Here is a 23,759-nt window from a genome sequence, read left to right on the forward strand (position 1 = left end):
AGCATTCAGTGAGCACCCTAGCAATGTCTTTAATAAGAAATATGTGTTTTATTTGTAATACACACAATCCACCTCATGACATGTTTATTTGCTTTTTCCATAGTGCCAGCAGAAGTAAATAGTACGGCCACCCCCGCATCACCCTCCACCCCGCTTTCTCCCTTCTCCAGAGTCCAGGATTGAACTGAGCGTGGAAAACTGGGATTCAAACAGCTGAAATGAAGGGGAAAAGCCATGTGTCAATTTAAAAAATAAGCCAACTGCAACATGAGTAGGTAACTGTTGGCTGAATTCCGTTACAGTGACTATAAGCAAAAAGTAGTTGAAGACTAAACAAAGGGACAGAGAAACAGAAATTGATAAAGGGAATACATGCAATCTGATTTACAGAGTTAAAAGATTAAACCAGTTGAATTTAAGCTTTAAATAAATACATTTCTACAGGGGTTCTCTACACTGAAAAGCTTTTAATTTGAAGATACCATAATTTTGAATTCTGCCATTGCTCAACACACCAATGAACTATCAACGTTTCACAAACGTCAGTGAAGTCATGTCTCTGAATGTACCACATCACAAACAGCCATATCTACAGGATGCCAGACCGGTCATGTTTGTCTGCGTGGATTTTGATTTGGTTTCTCATTCTGAAAGCAAAATCACACGGGTGATCCCATGCAGGATGACATGAGGGTGTCCCACGAAACTCCAAACAGGGCGGGGAAAAACGGCAACCAACCACACACTGTTAGGTCCCAGTTCGGGAAGCAGTAATGACCAATCAGAGGGAGAGAGGAGACCAAAGAGGGAAAAGAAGCAGGAGGAGGAGCTATATGAAGAGCACCAAGTCTTTACAGGTAGCAGCTGAGAAGGTGGCGAGGATGGAGGCAAAGACGACGTCCGGGGGCTGGGAAGCGTCCACAGCGTGGTGCAGCCCCCGGCCACTGTAGTACTGCACCACCAGTGCCGTCTGCTTGTGGTATGCCTCCAGCCGCGAGCGCAGTGTGACCTCGTTATCGTCACTGCGGCGGATCAGTGGCTCGCCCGTCACCTGCCATGGGATTGGGGGCAAAAAGTGAGACGCCGTGCATGCACGCACACACCCGTGCACAGACGAGCAGTGAAACTTACATCATCTTTCATTGGCACTTTTGGAGGGTTGAACTCCTCGTGGTACGACCTGCCACTCGCCTGATGAATTAGCCTGCGGGGGGGGGGGCACAGCGGGTCAGCAAATTGGGTAACAGCTGCCCATTTTCACTCGGTGACTGTTCGTACTCCCCCCTCTTGACTATTCAACCTTAAGGCTGAATTGTACATCTGCATTGAATCAACGCTGTACGTACGGCGGCATTGTCGTTGACCCTACGCCATAGCCTGACACGCACCTCCCCGGAAATGTAACCACACATTACAGCAACACAGACAAGAACTATGATTAGTCCGCTTCTTAGCATTCCTTTATTTATGGGAGCGGAGTGTACATCCCAGGTGGGCTTGTATGGCTGATTGAAACCGAAACCCTATTTATATCTAGCATTCAATAACCCTCCCCAGGCATCGTAGCAACAGGTCTACAAACACTCAGGATGGCAGCGGCAATTTCACTTACCTCCATTAAGTTTATTCATACTTTACAAGACTAAAATAGTAAAAAGCGGTATAGACGCTACCTTTAAAAGGGAAAATGCATAGAAGTGACTTTGTAGCAGCTCAGTATTTTTCCAAATTTGTCTACGGGAAGTTTGGAGCAGCACAGATATAACCAGGACCCGATAAATGGATACTTTGTTAAACGTGTTTTTTTTTTTTTATGTTTCAATTGTGCAGTCCAACAACAGAAAATATCGCAGGGTGGGAGGACAATAAATGCAACATCCAAAAATATGTAACACTTCGCGTTTTGGCGGCGATTGCCGAGAGACAGAAACACCAGTGCACAAATATAAACACTCGCGACGGCATAGGCTTGACACAGAGGTATAAATCAGCTTTTATTCTCCATTACAGTTGGATGGATGGATGGTTGTTTTTTCATTTTGTATACCCGCTTGTCCTATTTAGGGTTGCAGCGGTTCTGGAGCCTACCCTGGAAGCTACAGGAACAAGGCAGGGAATAACCCAGGACGGGGTGCCTGCCCATGGCAGGCCACACTCACCACTCATACTTCACACCTATGGGCAATTCCAAGTCACCGTAGCATGTTTTTGGACTGTGGGGGGAAACCGGGGAACCTGAAGGAAACCCCATGATGACATGGGGAGAACATGCAAACTCCACACACGCAGAGCCGGGGTGACCCAGATAAAGTGATGACACCCAACGGCCGCACACACTCTGCACTGCACCCTCACCTTCCACAGATCCTGCGCACGAGCAGCGAATCGTCCACAGCGAACTCAATCACGGAGTCCAGCATCTCCGCCCGCTTCTCCAGCAGCTCATCCAGCTGACGGTGAAATAGAATCAGAATGTCACTTCCTTTGTTTCTACCGTTTGGACGTGCACCTAGAACCGCTGACACGCCTCCCACCGACCCGCCACCGTTACCTTACCACATGCTGCAATCACATAACAACCAGCAGCAGCACCCTGACAGAATCCTGCTTCAGTCTGTTGCAAAAGGCCATAGCTAAGAAATAGCCAGCACTGAAGACAGGGATGCCTGCAGCCTCACGGTCACGAATTCAGCACAGCTTGGCAGCAGTATCCGACTCGATCATCTTTCATAGCTACTCACCATCTCTGCTTGCTTGACCGTACGGGGGAAGCCGTCCAGCAAAAATCCGTTTTTGCAGGGAGGAGTCTCCAGGTTTTTCTCAATGAGCTCCACGACCATCTCGTCACCGACCTGGAAAACGGGAGCAGGTGGACAGTCAGTTCTGATGTCACCGCTCAAAAAAAAGAAAACAGACAGGGAGGTGTCAGGAAGCTGCAACAAACAACTCATATTTACCCTACAAATACATGTCCAAAGTACAACCATGAGCATATGATGTTGGGTGGATAACCCAGGCCTGCAGACAGACCTAATACACACACACACACACACACACACACACACACACTCCTAATCGCTGTCAGTACCAGTTTTCCTTCGTCCATGGTCTTCTTTAGCCTCTGGCCAAGCTCAGAGCCAGACGCCACCATGGCTCTCAGCATGTCACCTGTTGCCAGGTGACAGACACAGTATCGCTCTGCCAGACGGGGGGCCTGTGTTTTAAAAAAAAGGGGAGCGGGGTCACAGTGTCAGTCATGTGACATGGGGGAGGGGCTCCTGTGCAGAGCACAATGAGCGTGCGAGCGGATATCGTGCACCAAGGATCCCAGATCTGAACATTAATCAGTAACAAGGGCACCTTCACGTCCAAAAGAGGGTACAGCTGCTGTGGCAAACAGGTCAGCACAGAAAGAACCAGGATTGAGAAATCAAACAGCAGTTCATTGGACAGAGATGATGAAATTCATATCACGATAACAGTTTGAACCAGTAAAAGGCTACAGAGTGGCGACTTAGCAGAGATGCAGAGAAAAGCTGTGAATTTGCTTAGGATTGCAGCATTTGGATCCTCTAGTTAATACTGTATGTTATACTACAGTATTAAATTATAAAAAGCTGTCAAAAGTCAGCTGGTTGTACAACAGAAATCCACTGTAAAGAACCAGAATCCGATTAAAATCACAAGGAGTTAATGAAACACTACAGCATTCATATAGTGGAACATTTATTACTCGTATTAACGATGTTTGACTAAGCTTATTAATCGCGCAAAGGTTAAAGTTGTCTCGATCAATAAAAAAGTAATGTAATTAAATTAAGTTCCGGTTTGGTGTATGGTATCAGAATGCCTGATAGAGAACCTTTCACGGGGACATTTTCCCCTGTCAAATGTAAACTACCATTATCTCTCTGTATATTATTGCAACAAAAACAGTCTACACATCTGTTCAAATCTGCAATATGTGTTGAAAGTTGTATAAATGTACAACTAAAACCAGAATTTTATGAGACTTTTACCAAACGTGTCTCGATAATATATGTGAGAGAGTAGCCTCATGGTTGTAGGACGCAATACTTCTTGCATTCCCTTACTGACTTACCTGCGTCCCTTTGCCTGCACCGGGGGGCCCAAGAAGTATAGCCCGGATCCCTTTCCGGACGTCGGAAACTGCTTCATTGAGTTGCACGGTGGGAGCCATGGCCACTTAGAGTCGTAGAAGAAACTTACTCTGCCCTGACCAAACGCCGCGAACCAGGAACGACAATCCATTCTGCACACCAGCAAGTAACTCCAGGTCCCGCCCCCGGCCAGAGGCTCGACCTCTTATTCGTTGATGTTTTGTCCGTCAAAAAGACTTTCATCCCCATTGGCTCTCTGTCGAGAGAACGTCAGAAGGACTATCGGACAAGAACATCCTTTTCTTTTTAACTTGTCATTGGTCAATTCCTTTACTAGAGGTATTTCATCCGGTACAATAACAAGCTACGTGTAGCGATGGTATTTTAGCAGTGTCTCTGAGAATTGTCTAACAGTACGGCTAAAAGAGGCTGAATTGAATCCCGTCCTTTACAGACTTAAGAACCGTTCGAAGCTAAATTTATCGAGAACCTGATATATTTTTTATATATTGAATTTGGTGATCACCCCCTTGTTTCATTGGCAAATATGGAATTGGAATGAGTATTCTCTGGCTAATATCGACCTAATTCTCTGCTATGTATACAAGACTAATACCCCTGTGAGGACCTTGTGTTGAGTGAGCATGTAGGTTGATTCGTTATTAGTCCATTATTGCGCAACAGACCGCAACGATCTTGGGCTTCTCAGTTCGTACTTCAACTTAATAAAGTTACAGAAAATTGTGATTAGGTGGGCATACGGCGGCATGTCCATTTCAGAAATTAAGTCTGTAGAAATTAAATGAGACACCGTATGGAAAAAAATGGTAGGCCGACGACCAATGGTTTTGATACTGCGGTTTTATATATGTAAAAAAATTACAAAAGTTTTCAACCTCACCGTCCCACCTTAATGCATATGCACTCTCCTAGGAGCAGTACCGACAGGGCGCGCTGCCGTTTTGCGCACGTGCTCGCAGCCGCCGTGCACGTAGTGCGTACAATCGCACCGTCAGTGCTGCTCATTCCTGTCCAAGGAGGGCTGGAATTGTGGCAGGCTTGGCCTATTCTCTTCCATTTTATTACACGAGTTAAGTTGTGAAAACCAAGGGCAGGACAACCTTGGTACAAGAATGCAACCTGTGACTCTCACCGTTTTCCTGTGATAAAATGGAATCCCAGTGGGAAAACTATTGGACACAGCTGGATATAATGCTCAGCCATTAAACCTAAATACTCCCCCGTTTTCCCACTTGGATCCGCCATGAATTCACATTTCATTTTGTAGAAGGCAATGGCTACAAAAGGGCTAATTACCATGTTCGTTCTCCACAGCAGCAGCATCATCATCCAGAGATTCATGCAGATTCCAAAGCCACCCAGCACTGTGCAATGCTGTTTGTGGAAATACCAGGTCAAATTTACAAAAACACTGATTTTCAACTGAGATCCATCCATTCATCCATAACTCACAGCTAGGTCCAACTGACAGACATTTAGTAAGCTTCCACCCCGAGATGGGAGTCCTGAAAACCAACTTTCAGTAAAAAAAAACCCTCCCTCATTCTTAAAAAAAAAAAAAAAACAAAAAAAAAAACACCCATGATCAGAATATGAGTGGTTGTGTTGGGGACCATCACGCTGTCAGGTGTGTCGTCACAGCGGCTTCATGTTAATGTGAATAAATAAACTGCTGCGTGTGTGATTATGTATTGGTCTCTGAAGTGTTTTTCTCTTTATTTTGCCTCCTGCACAGTCTTGGCCCTGCTCTCCGTCACTCAGAGGCGGCATTGTCAGAGAGCGGTGCTGGCGCCTCCCCCTGCTCACGTTGCAGGTGCACTTCTCTGACGGTGAGGATTCGTGTGAGCATGGTTTCCATGGTGGTGCCCTCCAGTGGCTGGGAGGAGTACCACAGGGGGCTGTTGGGCACGCATGAGCGCTCGGGCTGCAGGTAGAAGACGTCCGTCCGCTGCTTCACAGAGTCCGAGCTAGCAAGTGGAAGACACAGGAGCTCAGTGACCGGCCAGGGTATGTGCACACTTTCAGATAAACCACAAGCTATTAGTCACAAAAAGCTTGTTAGAGTTTCTAAAATTCAAAAATGTTCTGAGGGTAGAATGAAAAATGATTGGTTCAGACAGAAAACCAGATTGTGGAGCAGGAGAGTCCAAGGAACTAGAGGAGGCAGGACCAAGACATCTGATTGGTTGGTCTGAGACGTGACAAAGATGTGATTGGTTATGTCTGAACCAATCATTTTTATTGTTCTGTCCTCAGAACATTTTGTGTAAGTAAAACTCCCATGAGCTCACAAAAACATGACTAGAACATCAGCTAGATTTCCCTATTAAAACCCAGGCTCATTAGACCATAGTTATCTGACAAAATTTAAGCTCCTGTATTTAATCAAGTAGGACTTTGCAGGCCATGGGTTTGAATCCCGGGCACCATACATAATTTGTAACCCTTCCCTCTCCCGCAAGTCACTTTGAAGAAAAATGTCAGACAAATGCAAACAGGATGTGATGTAAACATCAGGGAACATTACTATATGATGCTTTGTAAGAATTTTTAACCCAAATCGACATATTGCCCATTAACAAAGCTGCTGATGTTCCTGATACTGACAGGTTGGGCCCTTCAGGGGCTTGAAGCAGTAATCGCCAAATTACTAAGCCCACTATCAGTACCACAAGCAAAATGCAGTGTGCTAGTGAACTGGCAAAAAGACCACGAAATATCCTTCTGAAGTAAACTGCAAAACAAATCACTATATTTTACATTGCAAAAAACCATATGGAAGTCTAAGTAAATTAGACTAAAGTGATAGTATTATGTGATAATTGTGAGGCACGTACTGCGTTTTAGCCAAATTCTAAATTTGAGCCAGAGAGGGAGACTGAATTAAGGCAGCTATAACAGACACTTGGGCCACAGTCCTAAGGAATATGCATTTATCCAGTGGCTCGCATGGCAGAGAGGAAGCGGCGGGAGCGAGAGAGGCCCACTCACCACTTGGAGAGGTAGAATTCATAGAGCCTGACAGGACATCGCAGAGGGTTCTCCGTGTTTTCCGGCATCTCCATCACGTCCTCTTCCTCCTCATCCTCCATCTTCCTCTTTCCTTGAACCGCCTTGTCTGCAGGAGTTCCATGTGCAAGTTAACACGTAAGAGGGCGCACACAGTGCGAGCACACGCACGCACAGACACACAAATACACAGCACACACGCAAAACACATATGTGCGGACGCATACACAAACACATTGGAGTTTTACTTACACAATTACCTGATGGGGTAATTATTCATTAGGACCACTTACACTTATGTATGTCCATAAAACATGACATACCATCATTCTCAGACACACTACATCGCTCCTGGGAGTGATTCTTAAACATGTTATGAGGGCAGAATGAATGGTTCAAAGTGATAACCAATCAGATTGTAGAGGAGGTAGGTCCAAGCAACTAGAGGAGGTGGGAGCAGGACATCTGATTGGTTTCATCACCTCCAGTTGTTTGGACCTACCTCTTCTACAATCTGATTGGTTATCACTCTGAACCATTCATTTTTCATTCTGCCCTCATAACATTTTTGTGTAAGTAAAGCTCCCATGAGACAAACGCACACAAACGCGCGCACACGCACCTGTGCTGTCTCCGTCCTTTCTGGGCACCGGTGGGTAGAAGCGCAGGAAGTTGCGCTTGCTGTTGTTCTTAAGGGTGCGGGTGCAGCGCACAACGCTGGCGAAGGAGAGGCGGCCATGCTGGGCCAGATTTTTCAGACGGAAGAGCTTGGTGCTGAAGAAGAGCAGCGTGTTGAGCAGCACGATGGGCGAGTACGCACCCAGCTGCTTGCACTCCCACAGGTACTCCTCCTCCACACGCGAGTGCACGTAGCCTGGGGGCACGGAGCCGAGGGGAGACTGCATTCACGGCTACGTTCACAGCGAGCACACCGCTACATTTCCATTACTGAAAGCCAAGTAAGTTTTTCAGCAACCGTGTGTGTGCGTGTCTGGGAGTCTCACCGCTGGGAAGGATGGTGGGTCTCCAGTCTCTCAGCATCTTCGTGATCTCCAGGATGAATTTGCTGTAGAACACATCCGTGAAGATGTTCTCCATGCGCCCATTTTCAAACAGGTACTGAGGGCGACAAGGAGAGAGACTGTCAGATGACTGCAAGTTCATGAACATGAAGACAGGCACGCACTCACACACAGATACACGCACGGCACGTCCCAGGTGATACCTGCTGGAGACCCAGGCAGAGGTAGAATATGCTGTCGGGGCTATACGGCTGTCCACCAGGGCGGCGCACCTCACTGATGAAGCGGCACAGGCCAAAGCTGAGCTCTGTTGTGCTGCACTGCAGCACATCCTCCTTCAGCACCGTGGTGCGAGCTGGGGGCAGCGCACACACACACACACACACACACACACACACACACACACACACACACACACACACACACACACACACACACACAGGTTTAAACTGAGCACCACAAACTGGAGCTAAACTCCAGCAGACCAAGCCATGTAAATAGTCAAATCGGCATTTCGCATGAATTAAAAAGGGAAGGCAGAAATATGAAATGGAATGATAGAGAGACTCACTGCCGAATTTGGGCTTTTCCAAGTCAGGCTGCTGGTTCCTCCACTGGACCCATGCCCTCCAGGCATTAACCCCATACATGTGCAATAGCTTTGAACCGCTATCAGGTGGCATCGCTTTGCGAGACACATCGGCCCCCACCACAGCGGCCGCACGCTTGCGTCCCTGCAGGGCATGGATAAGGACGTTCACATACACGTGCCTGTCGGGGACAGACTACCAGGAGGAGGGAGAAGCAGTCAGTGAGGACGGAACCCCTACCCGTTTGCGAGGAGGGAAACCTTCCCGGGGTCTCCTGCGACCTCTGTGCCTGGTGGCTATCGAACCCCGCCCCTTCGCCAGCAAGGGATCGAATGACTCTGGCAAAGATAAACAAAGGGGCTGTAATAGGGAAACCTACTTGGACAGATAATATTCTTAACAACTGAGGCGAGCGGTAGGCAAAGCAGGAAATTTCTAGATGACTGAATGGATCACCTGGAAATGCAAAAAAGTAAAAATAAAGGTGTTTTTACCCAAGTCCATGTCACCAAATACAGGCTATTTATTGCAGATTCCGCTTAAATGACAATTTGCACAATATTTCCCCACCACTTATGTTTAAATATTTATATTCTATTTCTCTTTTGCACTATGACCAAAATTTCTTGTGACATAAATGTAAGAACTGCAACAGACACACTAACGGTGAGGTGGATATTTGTAAACTGGAACAATTTTTGAAATTTTACTTTCTCGCTTTAAAAATAAGATCCTAATTCTAAATTTTAAAACATAAAAACAATATTGCAAGCGCAATAAGTGAGCTTAAGTTAATCGATCTCAGAGGCATAAAGATATAGAGTATCAAAAATCCCAGTTTACCCTCTGTCCCACCTAACCAATATTCACTCCATATACCAGAGGTATTCAGACTGGTGCAGGTGAAGGGAAAAAAGCAGGACAGTGCTAGGGGTGGGGTTTGAGCTGGGGGCAGATCTATTTCAAAATTGCAACTTTCAGAAATATTAAAAATAATATGAACACATTATATGATGCCAACAAATAGTTAAAATGTGGGGCAGTCAGTCTCAGAATGTTATCAGTTCCATACCTCCGTCCCTGCAATGCCTCTGCAAGGCTCCATCAAGCAGTTACTGAGTTATTGCCTTAATGGGATAAAGTGCAACAACTACCCTTATTTTTGCATCACTATGTGGGGCTGCTTTAATTCGGGGACGAGCTCTCTCAACATTTTATCAGTTTCAGTTCCTCAGCCAAGCAATGCCTGTCCAAAGTTTGAAAAAGATCCATCAAACAGTTATTTAGATTTAACTGTATTTGACTCTCCCTGCCGGCCCCTGGAGGATGGGCTCCCCCTTTGAGTCTGGTCCCTCCCAAGGTTTCTTCCTTCTAGGGAGTTTTTCCTTGCCACTGTCGCCTATGGCTTACTCACTGGGGGCTTTGGGTGGGGATGCTGTAAAGCGCTTTGAGACGATGTAATGTTGTGATAATGCGCTATACAAAAATAAAATTTGTTGTTGTTATTGTCTCGCACACCAAAGTGTCTGCGGGAGTGGGGAAGTGGTGCCGAGATGACTGGGAAGACCACTCACTAACGGGATCATGCAATGAAGACCATTACAGATCTATGAGTGCAAAAGTACAGGAAGCACTGATTCTGCGGGAGGTCTCCTTACGGGTGGGGAAGTCAGCCTCCAGATCGAGCATTGGGCTGAAGGAGGGCTCAGCAGGGGGTGCAGGAGCAGGGGGAGCAGGAGCCAGGGGGGGCGGTACAGACTCATCCTCCCAGCTGTGTAGGGGGGACACGGCCTCGGACTCCAGTTCCCCACTGTAGGTGTTGACCTGGTCTGGGGGGGAACAACAGTGACAGCGATGCGTTAGTGACCTCAGAGCAGACTCTCTCTCTCACACACACACCTCAACATAACCCTAAAGGCCAGCTCATACTTTATTTTTCTGCGTGCACTCGGGCTTTGGATGTTAATGCTGCATTAGGTTGCAATGGGTCGCGCTCGGTGCTGCATACAGAAGAGATACTCCACCACACCAGCAGAGGGCAGATGTATTGCAACAAGCTCCAAAACAAGCAGTGTAGTGAAATGGTTTACGAACATTTGTGAAGTAATCAGTCAAGGCTTGGACAGTACTTACCCTTTGGAGTCTAGGGGTAGGGAACAGACTTTCACTGACTGGGGCATGGTCACACATTTCATTAACTTAATTCATGGCAAATAAATTATTTCTTATATATTTGTTTTGGCATTAAACTCATCTTTATCTTAGTGTACTTTGTAAATATGGCAGATTTATGTTAAGTTTGTAATTTGACATTGCAAAATGCAGTTTGGGACAACTGCAGACACATTATAAAAGTACATAGTAAGCAATGGTGGCATTTTGTTTTCCCAGATATCTGATCAGCAAAGTCTTGGCTACATGAAAATGACTAAATGATATAGTTGCAACATTCAGTTGGATAAATAAGAAAAACCGAACTCATGTCACTATTTCTGGCTCCTTTCATTGTGTATGAATGAGCCATCGACACCTGGCCACATCCCCCCCCCCCCCTTTTATGGCGCTGATGGGGATGTATCTGGATCGCGTTTCACCGCTGTGTTGTTGACCAAATTACCATGCGAATGCGATTTGAATACGCGCTAATGCAGCCATTTAGAATGTGAATAGTGATCTTCGGGTGAGAGCGGCACTACACGCCCCCGATGCAGGTAAAACAAAGTAAGGTGACATGGTTTACTTTTTTGCCGATTTAACCTAATTTTAAAAACTAATACTTCCGACAATGGATGTTTTGAAAAGAAGACAGAATACGGATTTAGTCAGCGTTTTTTTCATGTTTCTATAATAAGATTTCAGCGAGTTATGAAGTGAAATATACAAGAAAGATACTCGGCATCGCCGACGATGCCGTCGACTCCAGAGGATTAAAACAAAATAAACTGAGGACCCCCCCCCCCCACCACCACCACACACACTTGCTTGGAGAATTTTATCGCCAAGATTTAAACATGCCAGAGCAGTACTGCTTTTTAGAATAATACCTGGACAGTATGAAAAATTAGATACACACGTACCTGTGACCCTCCTCATACAGCTGTTCACCATAACTACTACAACTACTACTACTACTCAACTACTCGTTGACTGCTGATTTGTGAAAGTCCACGCTACCACCTACTGGAAATACCTAATCAATCATCATGCACATGTGGTCAACCATCAGTGTCCACAGCCAACCCCGATGATGAAATTTACGTCACCCCTCGTCTGCATCTGAAAGCACATGCTGAAAAGTATGAATTGACCCTAACCTCGCTGCACCTCCTGCTCTTCCTCACCTCCATGGGAGACCGGCTTCTTCCCCACTTCCTGGCCCTCCTCCTGGGCGACCATGTCAGCCATGAGGATGATGTCGGCCTCGTATGGGTCGGATGGGATCTTATCCTTGATGCCCTGGATGGTCTCCATGATGCGCTCAGCGCTGTCCAGCGTCGTGGGCAGAATCATGGGCACCGGCAGCTGGGGTAGGGGGGAAAAGGGGCACTCGGGATCAGCAGGGGGGCAAACGGCCCAAAAGCAGCAGGATCCATTGGGGAGGGGGCCAGCGTACCGGGACGGGCAGGCCCAGAGGAAAGGGCGTGTACTGGCTGTAGAGGTGCAGCGGGATGGGCACAAACATGGGCACAGGAACAGGCACGGGTAGGATGATCACCTTGGGCTCCACCTCGTCTGTAGGTGGGGCACAGAAAGGCTGATCAGAGCAGACGGACAGCCGCGTAGAGAGCACAGCGCCCCCTGCTGGCAGCCGACGGCACATACCTGTCTGCGTCTCGGCAGTCTGCGTGTGAGGTTTGCATGAGGTGCCCTTGTTCTGGCTCATGGGTTTGCACAGCAACGCCTTGTTCTTCAGCAAACGGACGGGGGCCACTGGGGGGGGCCGCAGGGCATCGGTCTGCGTACTGGCCTGGCGACGAGGACGGGCAGCATGAGTGACCCCTTAATAAGGCTGATTTACACGCGCGCACACGCGCACACGCACACACTTACGTGTTCGGTGACCTTAGCCTGCGTCGTGGGAACCGCTCCTGAAAAAAGGCAAAAAGCCGACAAGATCAGAAACGAATGAGGAGAGATGAGAACTGCTGCCCTCGACTCCAAGTCCCCCCTCCCCCGACATGCAGACGGCCCTGCTCACGATCACACGACCATTCGCACTTCCTGTTCGCACGACAGTCACCTTGCAGAGCGGTGTTGGCATAGGGGTTCGGCTGCCCGGCTGGCACGCTAGCCAACGACACCACGTTGGCGATGATGGGCGTGGCCTCAGTCGGGGGCACAGGAGACAGGCGGGTCGCTGTGGACGCAGTGGTGGAGGGAGGCGGTGGGGCAGCGGGGGCAGCGACTGCAGTGAGGGGAGGGGGAGCAAGTGAGCAGATGGAGAGCAGAGCGGAGCATGAGTGCTGCTGGACACTGCAGCAGCCCTCTGTGTCTACAGCCGACCCTCCCCGGCGACCCCCATGTACCCGGCAACGGCGCAGACACCACGACGCCGCCGGTGGCAGGCGGCACTGCGGGAGTCCTCTGGCTGCAGAAGTGCAGCAGGCACTGCAGGTTGCAGAAATGCTTCATCTCACCCATCCAGCGCAGCGACTCGATCAGCTTGCCCTGACGCCGGCACGCATCGCACTTGGACATCTGTAGGGGGGGGGGGGGCAGCTCGTGGGTGTAGGCGGGACACGGCACTGGCCAACAGCACTCGTTTCCACGCAGATGAGGACTCCAGGTCAGCGGTGTATGTGAGCATTTGAGGGGCACCTATTGTGCAGGACATTCAGAACACGGACGCTCCTTCAAGATGGTCCAGCTAAGGACGTCCCATATTGCGGTGCGATGGTGATGCACATTCGGTCACTAAACACTGAATTCCGAACTGTTCCCGGACTATCAACATGCCATAAGACAGGTTCATCAGACCTAAACTTCACTGCAAGTGGACGAACACCGGTGATGTGTGTGGGGTCGCAGCCCGCTGGACCGGGCTGGCTCTGACCTGGTAGAAGAGAACGGTGTACTGAGACATGCAGATGTCGCCACAGAACTCCTCCAGCTTGCCGGCAAAGTGGTTGTGCACGACGCGGTGAGTCATGTTGCCGCAGTAGGCGCAGGCGTGACAGTGCTTTCCCCATCGCTTGGCCATGTCGTGCTTGTAGAGCAGCTTGCAGCCTAAGGGAGGCGACGTGCTGGGCATGAATATGAAGAGCACGGACGCAAGACGACATCCCTGCGTGAAGGCGTGCCCGCGGGGCCCCCGGCTCACCCTCGCTGCAGAAGGAGCAGTCGTGCTGGTTAATCCTCTTCACCTCCTTCACCACCTTGTCAATCTTACAGTACTCGCAGCGCGCCATGATGAAGTTGACCTTCTTGAACTCCTCGGAGCACGTCTTGCCGCAGAACAGGACCACCTCGCCCTGCGGACACACAGCCACTAGAAGGAGTCACATTACAGGGCTGCAAACTCACCTTCAATGATGCTCACGTGGCAGTCTGACAAGCATGTAAATTGACACAAAAACCAGTGGAAAAAATATACCAGGATTATAGAAAGCAGTTAGCAAGCAAGCAGGGCTAGCGCCAACGCACTTAGCAAGCAAGCAGGGCTAGCGCCAACGCACTTAGCAAGCAAGCAGGGCTAGCGCCAACGCACTTAGCAAGCAAGCAGGGCTAGCGCCAACGCACTTAGCAAGCAAGCAGGGCTAGCGCCACGCACTTAGCAAGCAAGCAGGGCTAGCGCCACGCACTTAGCAAGCAAGCAGGGCTAGCGCCACGCACTTAGCAAGCAAGCAGGGCTAGCGCCACGCACTTAGCAAGCAAGCAGGGCTAGCGCCACGCACTTAGCAAGCAAGCAGGGCTAGCGCCCCATAGTTAGCAAGCAAGCAGGGCTAGCGCCCCATAGTTAGCAAGCAAGCAGAGTTAGCACCCCATAGTTAGCAAGCAAGCAGGGTTAACATGCAAGTTAGAGTTCCAAAAGACCGACAGACACAGGGAAAGATACCTTGAACTCAAAGAGTTCCGGCTTGGAGGCAAAGAGCCGACAGCAGTGCCTGCAGGTCAGTTTCACCGGCCCGCGGACAGCAGAGATGGGCCCCACACGGGTGTTGGCTCCGGCGGTGCCAGTGGCTCCGGCGACCCCAGCTTCGGGGGCAACCACGGTGGGTGTCACAGGCTGAGGGGCAGGAGGGGCAGGCCCGGAGACAGCAGTGACTGGGGGAACCACGCTGAGCTGGGACTGTGGGGCCGCTTTGTTAAACACAGTCTGGGGGTTGAGAGGGGTCACAGGTCAGAATGCTCCAACCTCAGATCCTCTATCATCATATGTGATGCAGCCCGGGAGTCAAGTCAAAACAGTCAAACCTGGAAGTTCACGACGCAGTTGTAGGAGCAGAAGTGGCGCATAGACGAATCAGACATGGCCAAGTGATACTGGGGCACGGCCGTCACCCTGCACTGGTTACACTGGACCGCCCTCTCTGTGGAGGGGAGTGGGTGGGTCACATGGTGCGAGTGTGAAATGAGCATGTGCGGGCACTTAGAGGCGAAGCGTACTGGAGGAGCAGATGTTGTTCACTTTGTGGGCCGTCACGCAGCCAGCAGAGCAGAAGAGCTCGGTCCGGCCCTGACTACTGACGCTCTCCACCATCTCGGCTGAAGAACGCAGTGTGAAGCACATGGCGCAGGGTGTCACCTTGGCACTCTTCTGCAGGAGGGGGGGCAGGATAGCAAAATATGTACAGATGTGAATGGAGGGGGCACGACTGATAACAGACCAACAAGCGGCGAGCTCTCGTCGGCACATCCGTACGGGAAGGCGGGCGGGGGGGCATGCCTGTTTGAATGCAGTGATGCAGCTGGGGCTACAGAACTTCTTGGTGGCGCCCTCTATCTGCAGCATGTGGCTCTGCCCGTTGGCGCTGTAGCAGTAGCTGCCGCAGTTCTCGCAGCAGTTCATGGTCAAGCGGTGGGTGGTGCGGAAGCGCGAGAAGCAGGCATCGCTGCACAGCTTGTGCACCACGCCCTGGTATTTCACCTCGTGGCGGATCTGAGACGGAGAAAGCGAGGAGAGAGCGAGGAGAAGGAAGACAGGGATGGAGGAGAGAGCATGAAGAGCGGGAGGAAGGAGGGATAAAGGAGAGCAGGAGGGAGGAGAGAGGGAGATAGAAACCAGCAGAGCTTTATAGACACACCCTGTTTTATTACAGCTCAGTGCAACTGTACAGACAGACAACCAGACACTAACAAAAGATCCCTTGAATGAAAAAAGCCATAATTAAAACAGCTCTCATTTCAGTAATACAAGTACAAAAGTTATTACAATAATAACTACAATAATGGAAGCTAGTCCACATTTTCCTTAAACAAAAAAAATTAATAATGCTACAAAAATTGATCATTATTGCTATCACTATAAAGCAGTTCACAAATTCCATTTGGTGCATGCCAACTCATGACCCTTGACCTCAAACTGGAGCATGTTCCGTGAAGCCCCGCCTCTCCTCACCACGGCGGTCTTCTGGCACATGCCGCACTTGATGGTGGAACCGTCGGTCACCGTGGACGCCGCTGCCTTCTTAAGCACGTCAAACTCGGTGAGGCAGTTATGACTACAGAAGTCCTTCATGCTGCCCGTCGAGTCCACCGGAGCCATGATCACGTCCTTTGGGTTCTTGATTTCCCTAAGGGGAGGACAGGAACCAGCAGGGTTTGGCTATTTCAAAGATGCCTCTGAGTACGACCAAGACATTTGATTGGTTGCTTTGACCCACCTCTTCCACAATCTGATTGGCTCTCTCTCTGAACCAATCATTTGTAATTTTGTCCTCAGAACATATTTGTGCAAGTAAAACTCCCATATCACCTTCCTCTGTGGGTGTTGTAGTATGTGGTTAAAAAATTTTACCGTCAGTGCCCCCCGTCGGCAAGCATGACAAATTATATGCACATCCTATTTTTTCTCCCCTCGGGTTTCATTCGGATAACTGAAATTTTAAAACCTCTAAATGTTACAAATTTAGGGCATGACTTAATGACCAAGGAAAAATGTGGGTCCTGAGGCTACCCCAGCTGAGCACACGTGCTCCACATAATCCAGGGGGGTTTCTAGGGCAGCGCTTCCCAGCCCAGTCCTTGGGAAACCCCAGACATTACACATTTTTGCGCTCTCCCAGCTCCCAATACGATTCTCTGGGAGGTGGGAGGGAGCAAAAATGGGGACTGTGTGGGGCTCCCTGAGGACTTTGATGAGAAACACTACGCTAGAGGAAACCTGTCATTAATGTTTTAATGTGTCACTCATAGTGTGTCTGACGTGTCCCTCAGGACACCACAGAGCCACAAATGTGCCACAGTTCAGAAGCAAGTTCAGGTGAGCAGCAAACAATTATGCAGCTGGGATTCAAACCAACAACCTGCCAGGTACAGGTGTGATAAAATTTACCGCAGGCTAAAAGCGTGAACGAAATAAACATTCCTAGCTTTTCAGGCTGCAATGTGATATCCTGACCTACAGGGGGCCCAGAGAGAAAAAAAAACAATGGTTACTTCTGACAGGAGTGGCATGTCTTCTTGGCCACAGACTGGACAGCTGGGACGGTGTAGCCCGTGAGGCACATGGTGGAGCAGAAGAGCTGGGAGGAGCCCTTGCGCTGGTAGGCTGTCTGGCCCTTCAGCAGAACCTTCCGGCACCCCGAGCAAGAGACGCGCACTCCGCCCATGGGGGACGGGGCTGCGGGAGCCAGAGGCGTCAGGGGGGGGGCTGCACTCATGGTGACCATCAGAGTCTTGGGAGGGGCGGCGGCCACCATCTGCACGGGTTGGGTCGATACTGGCGCTGAGGGCGGAGCGGGAGGAGGAGGTCAGGACAGGAAGGGAAATAAGACATAATGAGAGACTGACACCGGAACAAAGCGAAGGCCCAACAAACACGGAGCAAAACCCAACTCCAGAGCATCCCGCCCCATTCGGAAAATACCTTTTCTATGTAGCAGGCTAAGACATTAAATTTTACCCATTGATAGTCAGTCAGCTGGAAGGTTACCAACTTCTGTAGGACCCTTTCAGTAAAGTGAACCAGAAGACCTTCTCGGCGCTCACCAGTGGGGTTGGAGTTTCCGCTGACGGAGAAGACGGCGCTGATCCGCAGCTCCTCGGAGTTCTGCTGTAGGCCCAGCTCCTGCGGATCGCAAAGCGGCACCCTCACCACCGCGACCCTCATCTGCGGTCACACTACATCAGACCCCCGGGCCCGTACGCCGCTTAAACGCCACAACATACAGGGGCTAAGGAACGGCAGCTGCCAGGGTAAGACGGACATCAGGCCGGGCAAAGGACGGGAGTTGCGATGCTGACCTCTGAGACTTCAGGCTCGTCCTTGATGCCCCCCACAGGGGGGTGCACTCCGAGAGCGCGGTCGTATTCCTCGTCCACCGGCTCGTCTTTGATTTGCAAAGGCGGCGTGTGTACCTCATGTAGCTTCTCCGCGTTCCCATCTGTAATAAAGCAACAGATAAGTGTAAAAATCGGTATCGTCACTGAACAGAGAAGCGAAATGTCATTCAACAGCACACTGGCCTGCAGCACAGCATGTGCGCCCAACAATGACATCACTCTACCAACCCCGAGATTTGCCCCAGCTGCCTTACGATCACAGTCACAACGTTCAAGCCCACTGAGCCACAGACATGCTATTTTCTGTGCAAACTAATAATAATAATAATACTTTAACAATCCCCATGGAGAGATTCTCTTAACACCTCCCCCAACTTTCAAGCTGGCTGCAAAGACGATTGGCCAAACAAAACACATCTTTCAAGTACGAGTCGTACTAAGTCAAACCAGAAAACGAAAAGACCAAACAAATATGCTTCCTTCTCACTTACTTATAGTGTTTGTCCGAGAATAGGCCCACGTCGTCACCGTTAGAGAGCCTCTGCTAACCTGGGCCCCCTTAACAGCAGTTGATGTGATGCTCGTGCCTTCGTTTGAGACGGCGGGGCCGCCTGCGGGGGAACACAGATGGACGACACTCAATCTCAAAGTTGCAGGGCCTGATTTCTCTGGCCTACTGCTGTAATCCCAAAATGTTCATGGTCAAAAACGCAAAGGGGAGAGATGACATAAAATTATGGGGGGGGGGGGGGGGGAAACCCGCAGAGACCCTTCAGCAAGATAGTCTACCTCTCTCACACAACAATAAGCAGCCAAGGTGCAGAGAGCTAAAAACTAACCAGCAAAAGACACAGGATGGCTCAGCCTTACCGAGGCTGCAGTCGGTGGTGTCAATCCTGGGCACCAAAGTAGGGAGGAGGGAGGAAGGGGTCCTGCTGGGGGCTTCCTGCTCCGCCTGCTCAGGACCCTCCACAGACTGCATCACAAGGTCCATCTCTTCTTCCACCAACAGTGGCTGGTTCACATCCTCTGAAGACAAAGGTATGGAAAAAGGCAGCTGGACTGAACACCGCACAGCGTCAAACCACGCAGTTACTCAAACATCCACCGCCATTTTGGCTCAGGAACACATTTAACATTCACCTCAACATCACGGTGGCGGCCGGCTGACAATATAAAATTACAGCTCAGCGGTGACCCTGATGGACTGAAGCCTTCAACACTAGTCACTATGTAAATCAGATAAAACCAGCTCACATAAATTCAGGACAGGCGTGTTTCCCAAACGTCGGAGGAAAACGACAAACACCTTCCCTGGGTATCTGGGGCATTTGTCCGTGGATGCGGATGGATGGATGCAGTCGGCAGTGATGTTCCACCAGACCAACAGAGGGCAGACAAATTGCAACAAACGCAAAAACAAGCAGTGTAGTGAAATGGGCATGAAGTTGTAAAGTTGTTGCTTAGCTTGGGCGACAAAATTCAATTCAAAATTCAATTCAAAATAACTTTATTTGTCCCCGACGGACAAATGAATTAGCCCGGACCTCACTGCCTCCAGCTCGACAAATTTTAAATTGCCAAGAATTCAAATGCTGGAACATTATACCGCATACTAGAGGTGGCCGATAAATCGATTTTATCGATTGATTCGAATTTACAGTTCAGGACAATGTGTTTTTATGAAAATCGATTTTATTACTTATTTTACACACAAGCGTCAAAAGCGGAACTAATACGACGCACCGTACTTCACGGGTAAATTAGCGTGGCGCACCCAAACACTGTAGCGGATTCACAAACACGGCAATTAAATGGTTCGGTTTTCCGCCGTCGAACACAGACCTAACAAGAACCCGTTGCAAAGTCTGTTTAAAAACTGGAAGGAAGCAGCACGACAAATTTATTCCAGCACCTAAAGCAGAGGCACACAGCGGAGTGGGAGAAGTGCAGCTCCCAGCGAAATGAAAATAGCCGCAGCACCAGCACAACATCCAAAGTTAAGCAAGCAACCGTCCCCGACACGTTTTCGAACTGTGTGCCATGTGATAAGAATGGGGCACGGTGGAAGGCGATAACAGACGCTGTCGCGATGTATATTGCAAAAGACATGGTGCCCATACATACTGTGGAAAAGCCGGGATTCATTAACATGCTAAAAGTTTTTACAAGTTTCTAAAAGTGTTCACAATGGCGTGGTCTGCCATCTCACAAGCATATTTTTTGGCTTGTCAGATTGCACTTTAACTTTAAAGTAAAAAAATAAAACAAAATAAAGTTAAAACTTGTTTCGAACCATTTATTTGTCATCTGTAGTTTGATTTTGAGTAGGGGAGGGGAAAATTGATTAAAATCGAAAATCGGATTTATTGTGAAAAAAATCAGAGATTTTATTTTTAGGCCATATCGCCCAGCTCTATCACATACTGCAGTATAATGTTCTATTCTTTGCCCAGTGTTTGGGAAATTTCTTTCTACTAATTTGTGCAGCAGAATACATGTTTGTGCTCCTTCAATGATGAGTTATATATGCAGGTACCTCTAGACCTCATCACACAGTTGCTTATTGAAAGCATCAACAACTACAACTAAACTTCCTCTACTGCCACCTACTGGAAACACCTAGTCAGTTTCCTTGTACATGCGCAGCAAACATACAAACACTCAAAATGTCCGCCAGACACAAAAATCTGGGCTGCACTTGCAGTCGGCCGCACACCCCCAAGGTCGAAATTTACGTCACACACACCCTGTGAGAGAACTATAACGACACACGGAAAAGGGAAATATGAACTGGGCTTTACTAAGTATCCACAAATACAGCATATTTGCAGTGACTAGCATCTCGAGGGACTGAAATCAAGGTATCTGACATGTTTGAGTGAAGTCTGAGAGAGTTCATATTAAATGTTAACACAGAGTACATGCATTTCATGTCTGAACATTTAAACGTTAACTGTACAATAGACTGATTTTATTAGTAGTAGTACCATCATCCCATCATTATTTATTACTTCTCCCTATACTTTCATCTGTCACTGTAATGTATGTGTATGTGTAACTATGTTGTTTATATGTTGTATGGTGCTACTAGAAACTGAATTTCCCGGAGGAACCTTCCTGAGGGATTAATAAAGTTTTCTACCTACCTATCTACCTACCTAAATGCACTGTGACCTGAAGTGAATCCTGCATCATTCTGAATAACTCCCATGAACGATAATCTATCATTCAGTGATGGTGGATGGGGTCTGAAACCTGCTGCGATGAGGCCTTGAAGCTGCCATTTCTTCACGTTTAGCTGCAGGAACAGTCACAGGGTGTTCAAAGCGTACAACATCCGGATGCTGACTCACCAGCGCCCACTGCTGGGTGTGGGCTGTTGGCACCATTCAACCCCTGCTTCTCTGAATCCTGTCTTCTGGAGGGACTTTCCACTGGAGGAGATCCTGCCACACTGCCGGGCATCACCTCCATGCGGCAATCTTCCTCTGCAGCACCATCCAGGCCCTCATCCTCCATACTAGGCTCCACCACAGTCGTCTCACCGCCACTCCCATTCAGCTCCCACAGGGGGGCGCTCTCGCCAATGTCAGCCCCACACCCACTCCCGGCGTCCTGTTCCTCATCTCCCAGGGGTTCTGTGTGATCCTCACATGCCTCATTATCCTCTTGATCCTTCTCATCGCTCACATCCTGCGACAGGCCTGGGTCACAGTTCAAGGCCCCCACACAGCTATCCATGTCCTCCTCTGCCCGACGCTCGGTCACATCAGCAGCTGAAACTGCCAGGGCAGAGAGTTCAGTGCGTTACGGTAATCTGCAGTCACCACACTGCGCTGCAGCCATCAACCACAGGCCCAGGTGTGGACTCACCCTGCTGAGTGACTCCCTCAGAAACCTCCACTGGCTCATCGGCAAACTGCAGCATCAAAACATAATCTCACTCTTAATCTTAAGGCCTGACGTTTTTTAAAAAGCACACAAAGCAACTTTTAAAAACAGATGAAGTATTTTTTTTAAAAAGGTACAGCACGCAAACCACACTAGTGGAAGTTTACAAAAAATAAGATGCATGAACCCCTGTAAATTAATTCAAGGCATGAATTATTTATAAATTGGTGACCCACTGGGCAGCACCATGGTCTAACAGGCAGAGCTCTCATTCCTACTGCTTTTCTCACGCAGTCCAACACATGCAGTTAGGTTAAACAGCCTCTCCAAGCTGTCCGTACGGTACCACTGTGTACGCCCTGTGATGGCATGGCATCCCGTCCAGGGCAGACCCCCAATGTGTGTCCTGTCCTGCCTGGGATAAGCTCCGCCCCCCCCCTCCCCCTCCTTTATCACCCATCCCACAATTCAGAGCAGACGATCACGCTTGCAGAAAACTTAGGAGAAAATCAAGTTAATTTAAACAAATGACAGAGAGCTTTCAACAGCTGTGTTGGAGAAAGTAACGTCGCGCTTTACTGACATTTTAGTTCTGTCAGCAAGTTGATAAAGAATGAACCAGTTCGATTTTGCTCATCATCGCTATTATTATTACCCGAAGTATTCCCAAATTACCCGAAAATGTACTTTCATCATAATTAAGCAGAGATGGTTATGTGAAATTCCTACTTCTATCAAATTATGCATGCACTTCAAAGTAATCATTAAGTAATTAATTCACCAACACTTCACCATGCATGCATCGACTCCCGCATCCAACACCACTAGTACGTGAAACTCACCCCATCGGGTGTTGTTAGCTAATTACCTGAAACTGGCAACTATGGGATAATTCTACAAAACACCTGGTATTTCTCACGCACCTAGCAAGCTTATGCTCTGACCAGTCTGTAGCGGATACACAGCAGCCCAAAAACAGCCCAGGGCACTGAATCAACATGCATTAACTAGTAAACTCAGTAGCCCCGCGTAAACAGCATGCACTGGGCAGTCCGTCCCTCTGCACTCACCCCAGAATGCGTCGCTTCCTCAGGTTCCGCCATGTTTACGCTCCGTACGCCCGGATCCCGCTGAAACGCTCACGGCGAGCGGGGACGATTCCCGCTCCTCACTATAATAATTCGGCGCAAAACAAACCTAGAATCCCGTCGCAGCACCAACCTGCGCACGCCAGGCGCTCCGACTTCAGGCGCAGACGGCGGAGCCGAGTCACCGCGCGGGTCGGGGACCTGCACCTAAAGCCGAGCATCAATCGGTGCGAATGTAGCTAGACTCCCGCATACAGTTACCGGTCTTGGTTCAGAAGCCGGGTCACAGTGCATAAATGGTTGGAGTAGTTCGATGTGATGTTATATATATTTTGGTGTTTTTCGTTTACTTTAAAGGAGGGTATAGACTACTGTCGTTTAACAATCACACCCTCCAGCGAACGCTCTCGGGAGGAAAATACTCTCTACCGCGTGCAGATACTGCGCACGCTCTAGCATTACCATTGGACTTTCTGCGTTTGCGCGTCAAAATCCTTTTTTTTTTGTTCTTCAATGAGCATGCGTGAACACGCCCACATTCAGTGAACTGCTTAACTTATTATTATAGCC

The 23,759-nt window shown here is 48.9% G+C and overlaps 2 protein-coding genes across 8 annotated transcripts; both read right to left on the reverse strand.

The window, feature by feature from the left end:
• Nucleotides 1-28: 28 nt before the first annotated feature.
• On the reverse strand, nt 29-4,291 carry ak2 (adenylate kinase 2). 2 transcript variants are annotated; one of them, XM_023832191.2, is made up of 7 exons: nt 4,103-4,290; nt 3,089-3,214; nt 2,742-2,852; nt 2,356-2,450; nt 1,132-1,204; nt 856-1,051; nt 29-213 (listed from the first exon to the last, which is right to left on the reverse strand). In XM_023832191.2, the coding sequence occupies exons 1-7, from the start codon at nt 4,199-4,201 to the stop codon at nt 206-208; spliced, it is 708 nt and encodes a 235-aa protein (XP_023687959.1). In that variant the 5' UTR covers nt 4,202-4,290; the 3' UTR covers nt 29-205. The 2 variants fall into 2 exon arrangements, with proteins under 2 accessions (XP_023687959.1, XP_023687958.1); XM_023832190.2 differs by having other exon boundaries at nt 29-1,051; nt 4,103-4,291.
• Nucleotides 4,292-4,964: 673 nt separating this feature from the next.
• Nucleotides 4,965-23,674, reverse strand: zmym4.1 (zinc finger MYM-type containing 4, tandem duplicate 1). 6 transcript variants are annotated; one of them, XM_023832188.2, is made up of 29 exons: nt 23,172-23,674; nt 22,084-22,129; nt 21,564-21,992; nt 19,078-19,236; nt 18,699-18,818; nt 18,169-18,308; nt 17,914-17,992; nt 17,362-17,650; nt 16,322-16,496; nt 15,650-15,862; nt 15,370-15,520; nt 15,178-15,293; nt 14,819-15,079; nt 14,084-14,234; nt 13,817-13,989; nt 13,290-13,461; nt 13,004-13,168; nt 12,814-12,851; nt 12,586-12,730; nt 12,377-12,495; nt 12,105-12,285; nt 10,422-10,592; nt 9,004-9,101; nt 8,745-8,907; nt 8,377-8,528; nt 8,156-8,270; nt 7,774-8,025; nt 7,134-7,260; nt 4,965-6,109 (listed from the first exon to the last, which is right to left on the reverse strand). In XM_023832188.2, the coding sequence occupies exons 1-29, from the start codon at nt 23,202-23,204 to the stop codon at nt 5,896-5,898; spliced, it is 4,647 nt and encodes a 1,548-aa protein (XP_023687956.2). In that variant the 5' UTR covers nt 23,205-23,674; the 3' UTR covers nt 4,965-5,895. The 6 variants fall into 6 exon arrangements, with proteins under 6 accessions (XP_023687956.2, XP_023687951.2, XP_023687950.2 ...); XM_023832183.2 differs by having other exon boundaries at nt 12,078-12,285; XM_023832182.2 differs by having other exon boundaries at nt 16,280-16,496.
• Between the last annotated feature and the right edge of the window lie 85 nt (nt 23,675-23,759).

The sequence above is a fragment of the Paramormyrops kingsleyae genome, chromosome 23, assembly GCF_048594095.1.
Source record: "Paramormyrops kingsleyae isolate MSU_618 chromosome 23, PKINGS_0.4, whole genome shotgun sequence".
NCBI classification, from domain to species: Eukaryota; Metazoa; Chordata; class Actinopteri; order Osteoglossiformes; family Mormyridae; genus Paramormyrops; species Paramormyrops kingsleyae.

Coding starts and splice junctions, on each gene's coding strand:
- ak2 (XM_023832190.2), bottom strand. CDS start 4,201: ATGGCTCCCACCGTGCAACTCAATGAAGCAGTTTCCGACGTCCGGAAA. Junction 2,451..2,741: donor CGGTCAAGCAAGCAGAGATG/GTGAGTAGCTAT, acceptor TTTCACCGTCAG/CTGGATGAGCTGCTGGAGAA. Junction 1,052..1,131: donor AAGTGCCAATGAAAGATGAT/GTAAGTTTCACT, acceptor ATCCCATGGCAG/GTGACGGGCGAGCCACTGAT.
- zmym4.1 (XM_023832180.2), bottom strand. CDS start 23,204: ATGGCGGAACCTGAGGAAGCGACGCATTCTGGG. Junction 12,731..12,813: donor AGGCTAAGGTCACCGAACAC/GTAAGTGTGTGC, acceptor CCTCGTCGCCAG/GCCAGTACGCAGACCGATGC. Junction 9,102..10,421: donor GGAGGCTGACTTCCCCACCC/GTAAGGAGACCT, acceptor TATCTTTGCCAG/AGTCATTCGATCCCTTGCTG.